This window comes from Strigops habroptila, chromosome 1 (genome assembly GCF_004027225.2).
Source record: "Strigops habroptila isolate Jane chromosome 1, bStrHab1.2.pri, whole genome shotgun sequence".
Classification (NCBI taxonomy): Eukaryota; Metazoa; Chordata; class Aves; order Psittaciformes; family Psittacidae; genus Strigops; species Strigops habroptila.
Genome location: NC_044277.2, coordinates 34,952,536 through 34,964,972, shown reverse-complemented (window position 1 = coordinate 34,964,972; position 12,437 = coordinate 34,952,536). Strand labels below are relative to the sequence as shown.

Below are 12,437 nucleotides of genomic sequence, written 5' to 3'. Positions count from 1 at the left end.
TGGGTATGGGTACCGGATACCCAGTATGCAAGAGACATAAGAAACTGTGGGGCATAAACAGAACCTCGGTTATTACTTAAAAGCAGAGTAACATGAGGTGAGACCAAAAATACCTGAAGACCTTCTTTACAGACCCTTCTGGAAAAGCATTATAAAGAGCATCCAGGAAGAACATGATCTACTTACAAGAAGCATAGACTTTAAGAAACTTTTAAACAGGTAGACAGGTAGCAGCAATTGCTTTCATTTGACATACAAAAGACGCATTAGAACATAAAAGTACCTTTTCAAAGTTTCTAAGTTCATTTTACCATATCGTTATTTTCTCAGTAACTGAGGACTCTCAAAAAATATTTAAAGAACTTACTTTTAATTTCAAACAGAGAACTCTCAATTGTACTTACTTTGGATCTGGCGGTCCATCTGACAGGGGCTTCATGGAGAGTTTACAAAGTGACCTGAATACAAGGAAGGCATCCTTTTGTAAAATGTGGGAAAACTTAGCACCAGGGGTAGGTCCTGAAGAATTTCCAGATTCCTAAAGAAGTTAACATATTTCAGTATTCCATTTTGCATTAGCAGGGTGTGTAGGGAAATCCCCACCTCCTAGCAACAAGAAGTTAACATATTATACAAATATAACCAATTCACTGTAGCTTTATGGTCTCCAGACTAAACTAAAACAAAATATTCCGTGGGCCAGTTAAAATAAACTTGCTAATAAAAATTGCCATCTAAGTTAGAAGTCAGAATTAAGACTGTCATGAAAATAGGTAGGTCAAGTCTAAGTAAGGGTACTTGCAGTGAATTCCCTTCATATATTTTCAGTATATAACTAGTTTTAAAAAAGCCAAACATGACATTTTAATAGAATGCAAGTAGTTACATATCTGTGGCAAGATACATTTGGTAAAATTTCTATAGTACAATAACCACCCTTATTTCTAAGTTTTTGCAATTCTGTACTTTTGTTCCTTATATAAGCAACATGTTTAATGCTAATCTATTTGTATGGCATATGTGCCTGTAGCTTTTTAAGCTTAAGATCTAATATTCCCAAACCTAATTACTCAGTACACTTTGGCAGCAGATACCCTGTCAGTTGATAGTGCACACATGCTGGTATCTGATACAACAGAGACAGTATATTTTCACATCTCTTTTGTTAATGAAAATAAAATCCTCTCAGACATGAAACTTTTTATCTGAAATTGCTGCATTAAGGCCATGCTACAGGCTTGAAATTTCTATTTATCATTTGAAAAGAGCATACTGAAATTATACAATTACGTCTGTAATTGGCTATATTCTTCACTATGTATAGTGAATGTTAGTTCTGTAGTTTCTCAGAATCACTTAAAAAACCAGGGAACTGAGTTCTCTAATTCTGAAACTGTATACTCTATGGGGCAACATATAACAGATACCACTTTTTTCAGTATATCCTAATTTACAACTGTCTGTACCTGAGTGTCGTTGGAAGAGACAGATAATCTGTCATCAGGTAAAGATGGTGTATAAGCAACAGAAATTGGAGTCCCTGGAATTCCATTTGCCTGAATGTTTTCACTGTCACTGCCATCCTCTAACGTTACAACTGTACCATCACCACCTGCACTTTCAGCAGTCCCTTCCACATCTATTAGAAAAGATGTAAAAATTATAAAGAAACGTTACATAAGATTGCAAATTAAAAAAGTTTTTAAATCTAATATTTAAATAATATACCAATCATAACTATCATAGGAAGAGCTTAAGGCGGAATTAACATGTCACTATACAGCTAAAAAAATTCCAAACGCTCTTTAATTCCCACTAATGAAAATTATAATTTAAAAAAATGACATGACTTGACATGGCTAGGTTCACCATTCTACCACGTTTCCAAGAAGTACTGGGGGAAGAAAGTCACTGATTTGATAAATACTTTCCAACAAACTGAAAAGTGTAGTGCAACCCTGCTCCTACAGACAGGCCATTTGTGAAGAGTTTATGTGGAAACAAAACAGGGGAGAAAAAAAAAAAAAAAGGGAACAAGAACTTGCATTTGAAAAAGAACATTAGTCTCCAATACAGAGAGTGTACGTTAATGCACGAAATTTTGTCCATTTCACTGTTAAATAATGCACAGCTAAATTTGCAAAACAGCCAAATAAAGACAACTGAAACTGTTTTCTTCAGCATGTGTTAGTTCAATAATGACATATTTTAGTTACATATTCAGAAGTGTTAATATAATTCTTAATGTCAAGATTCAGGCTGCAGTCACTATTGACTAGAGAGATATTAATATAATACCTCCAACTACTATGTTCACCATTTCCTGCACAATACTTTCTACAATTTCTTGCGCCTTCTCTTCACACTCATTGCTTTCACCATCATATGTTCCTCCATCAGATTTAGAAAGATCTTTAAAAAGAAAAACCAAAACAAAAATTAATGAGAAACTGAGGAATTCAGATATTTTACTTGCATTTCACATTTAAAAATTAAATTATAGATATATTAATAGGAGAGTGTACATTAAAAAGAAGTGTTTGGATGCTTTCGAAATAGTATTTGCAGAAGACAAGCATTCCAGTGTTTTACTTGTAAATGGTAATTAATCCACAGGCCTATGCCAACTAAAGACATCAATTTTGTATCTTCATGTACATTAAATTCTGAAAACTTGATGGTTTTGACATGCTATTCTCAAAAACTTTCACAGTATTACATAGCTGCAAAGAGTGCACTGCTACAGTGACTACCACAGAGTGTACGACTAAAGGGCACTCATGATAAAGTTTAACAGTGGTAACAAGGACAACAGGCATTTTACACTCGTCAACTATCTCAAAATATATGCCTGTCTCCAAATCTGGGAGAGGAGAAAAAAAAAAAAAAGACAATCCTCAAGCCTTTCTTCTTACAGACCTTTTCCCTCCCCTCCACAAAAGAGAAATACACACTGATTACTTTCTGCTGCTGTGGCTTGGTCAGCTTCTGTCTGTTCATTTTCAGCACTAGAAATATCAGATCCATTTTCTGCCTCTATATCTTCTTGAAGGTTCTTGTCCACATCATTTGTGCTGTGATCAAGCTCTCTCTCATGTTCTTTAGACAGCTGATCAGTCTGTGTTGGAATATGTCTCAACTGAGGTGACTCAGGCTCATGATGGCTTACTGGAGACTGCTGTAGATGGTGTTGCTGTCTGTGTCTTTCCTTTTCCATCTGTTTTGCTTCCTGAAGCTACAAAAACATTGAAATCACACAAGAATTTCACCAATGAAACAAAACAGGGAACCATATACATATGGTATGCATTATTTTATAATTATGAAATCTTTATTTTCTCTGCTTACACAGTGCATTCATAAAGCTGTAATAGTTTAAGAAAATGCATCCTTTGTATTATAAATAATTTTAATATCTAAACACTAAACATCCGGGGGAAAAAAATCAACAAAACCAGGAGTTAAAACTGAAGAGAGCCACAGTTCCGAAACACTACAGAAGACAGATCCTCAAAGAAATCATCACGCTTAAGACTGTAAGATAAAGACTACTTCAGTTCTGTGGTTCTTTTGGAGCTCTATAGATCTCCAAGTGGATACTACCTTTCAAACTACAGCTCAAATAATTCCTTCTAACATTTGTTAGCTATCATATTAAAATAACTGCCCCGAGTGTGCAAAGCAAGCAGAACAGCTTACCAACTTGCACAAAGACTAGACACAGTCTGGCAAAAATTAAGATTTCCATATAATACTACTCCACATAATAATAATTAAGTTGCTTAAAAGGACAGTAACTACACAGATTTCTCAAAGCATTCAGGTACTGCATGGCTTTTGTCATGACTTCTCATAAATATGGCATCTCATAAATCTTTAACTGTAATGGTACCATGTATCAACATGCAGTTGCTTCTGACAGGAAATTAAGTAAGTAATATATACTCTTAAGAGAAAATTTAGATTTTGTAATAATACAGCAGAATTACTTCTAGAAGTAGCTAGGAATTCAATCAGTTTCAAATCCACACATCTGCTTATTTGTTTGTCTGGGTTTTGAGTTGGCTTTGTTCATTTGGTTTTTTTTAATAGGAGTTCAGACAATTACTTCGCCTTACTGATCTTTATTATCAGCAGTAGAAGGCACAGGGCATATATTGGGGGCATATACTGGTCCCTGTATCGACAATAGCAATTTCAGTGAGAGAAGTATCTGTTAGTGACTGCAATGCATGAAAACGTTGAAAAATCCTATACGTCACTCTCCTGTCCCAAAAACACTACCAGATTCTTCCCCCTCCCTAAAGTAGAGAAGTTACAAAAGCCAAAAAGCTTTAATAATCATGACAAAACACATCTCTCAAGTTGGTTTGCTTTTAAGAGCTAGTTTCTATATAAAGATACTGAGATACTCACTGCTTGATTTTCCATACGTGCAAAAATGACATTCAGCATTTGTGTTAGAGTGGCCTTGGCTGTGGTTTGATTTATAAGATTTTTGCTTGCTAGATAGATATTGTAACATGTTCTTACAGCCTGTAGCACTGTTCCTTCGTGGATTTCTATGTGTTGAGATGTTACTGCAGTGAGCAAAGCCTAAATAAAGACAAACACATATATATTTTCCAGTAAAAACTTTTCTTATAAATCAAATAGTTTACAAATTAATATAAAAATTGAATTATTTTAAAATATAACTAAGCACGTATCTTGAACTGCAGTTCAATTAAGTTTTCCCGTGTACTCTTATAGCCATATCAGATCATACATACCAGTTATATTAAACTGAAAGTGCTTTTAATCAACATATCTAGGAAATACATGTTTCATAGCATATAACAGCAAGAAGAAAACAATGGAGTAATAAGACAGGTAGTTAATAAAAGTCATCCTAGAATTTTCTAGACACAAAACATGAACAACAGACTACCTGTTAAAATCTGGAAAGCAATCCAAAGGGTCCAAAATCTGTTTTACAAATAAATGTAAATGCGCACAACGAAGACTGAGACTAGGCAGTTCTAAGTGGGATAACTACCCTTTTTAAACACTCTTTCTGGGTAGATGCCAGAATAGTGGTATTGCCCTCCATGGACTTCACTTCCTTCTTTCCACTTGAGGTAGTATCTGCTTCTCTCTTTTACAAAAATATGCAAATAATCCTCTAAAAGATCAGGTAACCCAGAAGTATTATGTGGCTTAGACACCAGGTAGATTAAAGAGCAGAAACACAGGGAAATGAAAGATGAGGACAGGGTGCGAGGACATTGTCAGAGGTATGTGGTGGAAAGTGGAAGGAAAGAGGTAAAGCCTGGTCCACAGTAGACTAAGCTTTGTACTGACCACTGTACTCCAGTAGAAGAAATCTGGGAATTTTATGTATTAAAGACTCTGACAGAGTTAATGATTTAAGGGATTGTTTAGGATAAGTAAGAAAGATGTGGAAGCACTGGAAAGCTCATACTTCTGTAAGTTTATGACAGTTAAAACCAAAAGTTACTGCAAGTGTTGTGTAATCTACTCATCAAACCAAGCCTCATTTCACTAACTGATGTTGTCAGCACCTCTGTCCACACAGGGCACCAGCAAGTGGACAAAGAGTATCCATTGCTCACTCAATCCCTTTAAAAAACACTGTACAGCTTAATAGGAAAAAAACCCCAACCCTCAAAGATTCACTTAACTCAGCTACTGTTGAAGAGATCTGAATTCTACTCTTAGATAAGCAGTCTGCTTAAGGTTCCTTCTTATTCTACCCATGGTGATTCAGTTCTCCCATCAGTGGACATTTGGAAGTACATATATGGATCACTGTACTTAACATTTCTTACTGGAGAGTATACATTCTTATCTGTATGACCACTAAACAGCATCTCATTCTACAATCTACAAAGTAGTACTGCCTAAACACCCACTACGAGTATTTTTTTATCAAAAATAAAAAGAAAAAAACATTAAAAAAACAAACCAATCAACTGAAATCACAGAGGTACGTAAACTGTAGACAATGGCTTTGTTAAAGGAATTTAAGTCTCTGAGCACTGGTACTGTTCTTTTTTGTCCATACAAAATTCAGTTTATGTGTCATTAGCCTTCTAAACATGAAGTGCTAAGTTGAAATTTATACCACCATTCTTAATTCTCACCCTGTCTGTGCAATGATTCAACACCACCACAGAACTTACCAATACCCTGCTTCTGCTAATAGAAACATCATTCGGGGAGACGGACATACAACAGCCACAACAAAATTCTAGTGCCTTATCTGGATAGAGATCAGTGACAAATGGTGTCCCTCAGCAGGCCATACTGGGACCAGAACTATTTAGTATCTTTATCAGTGACACTGTCAGTGGGATTGAGTGTACCCTCAGCCAATCTGCAGACACCACCAACCTGAGTGGTGCAGTGACATGCCTGAGGGACGGGATGCCACCCAGAGAGACCTGAACAAGCTCAAGGAGTGGGCCCATGTGAACCTCATGAGGTTCAACAAGCCAAGTGCAAGGTCTTTCACCTGAGTCAAGGCAACCCCCAGTATCAATACAGGCTGGGGGATGAATTGATTGAGAGCAGCCCTGCCAAGAAGGACTTGGGGATCCTGGTGGATGAAAAACTGAACATGAGCCAGCAAAAAAAAAACCAACTTGCAGCCCGAAAGCCAATGATATCCTGGCTGCATCAAAAGAAGCGTGACCAGCAGGTCGAGGGAGGTGATTCTGCCCCTCTACTCCGCTCTGGTTTCAAGTTATTTCAGTTGATTCAGATTATTAAATGCATTCCAGGACAAAGGATGGAGAAGGACACCTAGGAGCAAAGCCTGGACAGAAGAATGCCTCCCTGCAGAGGTCAGAACAGCAAGCTACTGCAGCGCCTTTACTGGCTATGGAGTCAAAGCATCAGGTTGCTCTTTTCTACCACAGTAGATTTGCTGCTCAAGGCTTTTTACAGCTGAGTTCCCACTTCTTCTGGTCGCACTTAGCTCATCTGTTTTCATCCAATATCTTCAGTGTGAGCTAAGGCAAGAGGATTAAAAAAAAAAACAAAACCAAAAAACCCCTACTTTATTGTATGCCTCCCCTTTGCTGTTCTTTAGACACCAAAGGAAACCTTTGTGAAAACAATGTTAGCACTACCTCATTATATTTCGGGTCCTTCCACAAGAACTTTCTCAGCCACAAAGCCTGCAAAAATACCAACAGCCATCAAGCTTTCTTTGTTCTGAAACTACTATCATACTGACTTTGAGATTGTTTCCTTATGCTTTCCTTCCAGTCCTTCACACCTATTGTTCTATATTTGAAAAAGACCCTATTGTTCTGTGCCTCTACCTAGTTACTATAAATAAAGCTTATTCATTTTTATAAACAACCATCAGATGGATTTGGGAAAGGAGAAAAACATTCAGGATCATTTCTAGAGTTACAGATTGTATCTTTGTGTGACACCCATAGTATTTTTACTTTTAGCCCGAAACATATTTGCCTCTTTAGTGAATTTCCTATTATGTAAAATGAGGGCATTAGAACAGCACAGGAAATGTCATGATTTGTGAGGCAAAATGAATGTCCTTTAAAAAGGTAAACTAAATTAATGTTTATCCTCTGCTAAAAACATCTCTCTGTACCTGTACTTTTCATTCCCCTCACACTGAATATTCTGCAAGAACAGATTGGTTATGGTGAAAGAAAGGAACTACAACGATGAGAACAATTTAAGAATGCACAAGAGGCAGGTGCAGCTACATACAGACTTGCTAGTAAGCCTAGTTTTCAACTTAGGGTCACTGCTCTCTTCCTCTCAGCCAACTCCATTCATCTTTGGAAGATTTATGACACAGTACAGCTGTCACCTGATCAGCACGAGGCTTACTCTGTGCGAAATACTCATAATTCAGTTGCCTGGGAACTCTCAAGTTCTTGAGAGAGCACGTAAAAGAGTGTCCCTTACCCTCCTCTCTACTGTATTAGCTACCAGAACCACGTAATTCCATTTACTTTGAGAAGTGCCATAGGGTTATTTTTAATAGTATTTTTTTTAAGTCAACTTGAAGTCCAAACATTCGCTTACCACAAAATAGTGTGTCACTACGGACTGACTTTTAGAAAAACGCAGGAGACTTAAGTCCTTAAGTCACAAAGCAACAAATATATGAAATAACCTTCCAGATACGTAATTTTTCAGTATGAGTGACACTAAAAAAACCTATAATCATACAGAACGCAGTAACATAGTTCTTCAAGCGACATTTTCTTTGTGAGCAAGTGGTGACATTATCTCCTGCTTTTTACCATTTCCAAATTGTGTCAGTTACGTTATACATTTACCATAGCTTTAAAAGACTTATGTTTATCTAACTTAGTTTACCAACTTTGAAAACCTATGGAAATACACTGTTAGGATATGAAAAATAGAAAAATACAGTGTTTGCTTCCAGCATGCTTTCACAGTCAAGACAGTGATTTCAGTCAACAGTGTCATACCCTAGATTCTACACCAGACTTCACTGACAATGGATCATTAATTAACACTCAGTATTTGATTATTTTTTTCGCACTTAACATTAATTTTAAGGAAAAAAAAAATAAAATCCATATTCACAAGCATGTGGTCAGTTACCAGCCCTGAAACACACTGAAGAAGGATTATGACTGTGGACACTTCAGAAAGAACAGAATTATGTTCTAGTTTCTCATATGGAAGATTATATAAAGAACATAAATTATGTAAGAACATAAAGTTTGGGGTTTTTTTTTTTCACCAAAAAGTTATGTATTCAAAATGAACAAGAATCTCATATGGAATTAAACTGATACATATTTTGCAGAACAGAAGTGTTTCATGTCCAACTCTGAAAACACAATCCTTCTCTAAAAAATAAAATTGCAAACTGACAGGACAGCATTTTCAGGTTAAGTAACTCAGTTTTTTCCTAAGGGTCTTCTCAATTTGGAATCTGTTTTCACACAAGTTTTGTTATATTGTTTCAATCTTACCATCATTTTTACTCCTCAGAATTAGTTAGCTTTTACAGTCTTCCCATTCTGTAATTCAACAATGAGTTGCCCTCTATTTTTAGTTAGTTTCAAAAAGTGACTTGTGCAAGCAATGTTCCATTCAACTTTCCTTCCTCCAGGGACACTGGTCATACTGACAGCATGACTAGTTGCAAGAAGACACATACAGGAGTTGACCTTATGAATAGTATATTGCACGGGGTAGGATCAGAAAGCATTCACTAAAATAACATTCAACTTTTCAGACTACAGCTATCAAGCACACACAAAAATTTTTCTTAGCCAAACATGAGCAAGTAAAGCTGTAAAAGTATCTAGATGATAACAAACACTTATTATACAGCAGGCCAAGGAGAGCAGATCTTGATCTCGTGTTCCATCCTTTTTCCTCATCTCTACTCTTGTTTTACAGACTTCTAAAAAAATGAATATTTTTTTGTCATAATTGTAAGTCTTCAGAACAAAAAGGCCAGACAGAAACTTCAACAAGAACCTTCGCAGATGTCCACACAAGTTTGCACACACCCCCCCTCCCTCTCCAAATGCCACTGTAGCCCTAGCAGAGGAAGCCAAGGCAAAAAGGTTCAATCATTTCAAACATAATTTGAATAAACAATTTTAGCGGCAAGAGTAGCCTAATTACTTGCTTTTTCTTTCCTGCCCCAACAATCCCCACCATAACAACTGAACAAGAATTTGCATGGCTTCCCATCAAAATAACACCAAATCAAACTAAACTACAAGAGGAAGGAAGGAAAAGGCCAAAGTCTGGTTTGCTGTGGAGTCTGCAGATAGAAAATGAGGGGATTACAGAGATGAGAACATGCAAGTAGAAACAGGGGCAGAAAAGTTAAACTGGCCACCAACTGCCAGAACTACTGCCAAATACACCTCTAAGCTTAGATACCTAAAAAGGGACAACTTACACTCCTCAGTCTCATCAAGATAATTTCCTTGGTAGTCAGCAGAGAGGTAGTTTCAGAACACCTAAGTGGCTCCGTTTGTTGAGAACCTGCTTAAGATGACCCCACCACTGGAAAGCCATCTAGTAATGAGCACACAGCAGCTTGTTTGAACTCTGACCCAGCGCTGGCTGCCAGATATTAGACTGAGGGCAGCACGCTATGTAAGGGCAGTCCATTCAGCATGCAGAACAGAGATATCCCTCCAGGAAAGAAGGTGTCTGAGTTATCAAGGTTCTCAGATTTTACTGTGGTGATGGTGATGCAGCTGCCCTGCAGAAGTACTGTTTGTAGCCTGGGAGTGCCAGCACAGAAAGTGGGATACCCAGGACCCTGACTTCTATCTCCCTCATGGCATTAAAATTTTCCAGAGAACACACTAATCACCAGGACTACAGAGGAGACTGACTGACAAGACAGACAATGATCCACTCTTTAAATCACACCAGAGAACTGCGGTCCACATCAGCCCGAAACTGAAGAGTCATGATGCCAAAGAGAATATGACTGACTTAGCAGTTTCATTATTCCCCCAAAGGAAGTCAAAAGTTCTGGTTTTTGCTAACATAATTTCTAATTTTCATGCTTTTTATAGTGTCCAGTGTACAGGATAAACATGGAATCAAAATCAAAACAGTACTCCCCGCTCTCCCAGGAAATCAACATGGCAATTAGGTAAATGTGAAGAGGCAGAAAGTTAAGACACTAAATGAACTTACACACTTAATGCATTTTACAATTGTTGAAGAATTTGCTTTCTCAACTATTTTCTTGGACAGAAGGAATACCAGCTCACAGGTAACTCCCTTCAGGTGGGGAGGACCAGAATAAGAATGTATTCGGAGAGAAGGTATTACACTGAGCAGGAGATAAAACGCTTTCAGCCGCTGGAAGTTTAAAATCAACAAGAAGCTCCTTTTGCAATATGAAAAATGTCTTAAATGCTTGGGCAGAACAACACAACAGATCTAGAAAACAGCAGCATAAACCAACATTTGTAACAACTATCTGCTGGAGAATTGGAGTGTCAAGAAAAAGGAAGATCTGAGCTAAGAGAAGGAGTACAAACTACATTCTGCACAGCAAACTAGTAAATACAATCTGTAAGAAATGTCAACACCTTAGGATACATATACACAAGAAAATGAGGTAACAAACACTCCACTCCTCATAGCTAACTTTAAATATATTCCTCACTACTGTTCATCATCACAACCATTCAAGGACTACTGTTACAGGAGCACAGTATTTCCACAAGGTGCCTAACTTCTATTAGTTGGCATCATAATTTCTGGTAATGAATACCTATATTAACAGGTGTAATCAGAAAACAGCCAAGGTTCCCCAAAACCAGTTACTTGTACAAACTCCACATGCAACATTTATATAAGCTGCGGAAAGAAACCCTAGACCTCCTTCAAGCAAAAGTCTATGCCACAGCAGCACAAAGCTACTATGGTAACGCCTGACTGCCAGGTCTAATTGCATTTCACAGAACAATTCCAAAATGGATTTCAAAATCTGCTGCTTAATGACCATCTTCCCCACTGGGAGTGCAGGATTATTTCATAGCAATTCCTCACAATTAGCGCCACAGGTCTGCTGTGAATGAGATTTCACCCAGTGGTCTGTGCAAAAGACTTCAGGTCACAACCATAAATTCACCCAAAATGCCATGGGAGAGAATAGGGAAAGGAGCATAAGACAACAAGGTTTCATCTCAAACAGGATCAAGAAAATATTTTAAAATTACCATTACATTTACAAATTAAACAATTCTGTTTCTGAACTCTGAGATAATGAACATCTTCCTGCTGTCACCACTATAAATACTGGAAGTATTAATCATTACCTTTATTATTTGTAGCTGAACCCCTTCGTCTGTTTGAGGGCCTTGGAAACAGCCACATATTGTCTCAATAATTCTATCAATTAATTTTTTGCCTGGAGTTGTACTGTCTGGAGCATTCCCTGTCAAGTGCCCATATGCTATAAGTTTCTGGAGGGAAGAAAAAAACCCACATAAATAAGAGCTTAAAAAATAAGTCAGTCTTTCGTTATAATCAATAAATTCCCTAGATAGCTCTAACTGGCACAGAATAATTAAATCAGTACATTTTACCCTGTCCCATAAAACATCAAAGATTTTTTTAAAATGTCCTCCAGATTTGTTAAATTTTCATTCAATAACTGCAATATAAAGTTTGTCAGCAAGATTAACATTAAAGCTTTTGTTCATCAGTTAACAATGTTTTAAAACAAACAGAATTCCAAAAACTAACTCACATCACTCAAGCCTTCATATGTAGTCAGCACACAAATGTTTTTAATACCAGATAACCCAGCTGCAAATGCTTTCCACTTAAGCTACTTGCTAGTCTTCTGGTTTTAAATATTCTATTATCCCTTTCTTTTTCTAGGTCTTCAATACTTCGAAATGGAATTTATTACAAAATTA

At 37.0% G+C, this 12,437-nt stretch overlaps 1 protein-coding gene across 2 annotated transcripts in view; it reads right to left on the bottom strand.

Annotated features, from left to right (window-relative positions):
• The window catches only part of ARFGEF1 (ADP ribosylation factor guanine nucleotide exchange factor 1), a 95,422-nt gene that overhangs the window by 45,709 nt on the left and 37,276 nt on the right, over nucleotides 1-12,437 (bottom strand). Inside the window, exons 4-9 of one of the 2 annotated variants that reach the window (XM_030502897.2) lie at nucleotides 11,832-11,978; nucleotides 4,417-4,596; nucleotides 2,920-3,235; nucleotides 2,299-2,412; nucleotides 1,467-1,639; nucleotides 405-538 (exon numbers count right to left, since the gene is read on the bottom strand). In XM_030502897.2, coding sequence (XP_030358757.1) covers nucleotides 405-538; nucleotides 1,467-1,639; nucleotides 2,299-2,412; nucleotides 2,920-3,235; nucleotides 4,417-4,596; nucleotides 11,832-11,978 — 1,064 coding nt within the window. The remainder of the gene's footprint in view (nucleotides 1-404; nucleotides 539-1,466; nucleotides 1,640-2,298; nucleotides 2,413-2,919; nucleotides 3,236-4,416; nucleotides 4,597-11,831; nucleotides 11,979-12,437) is intronic. The other variant, XM_030502905.1, reaches the window with a different exon arrangement.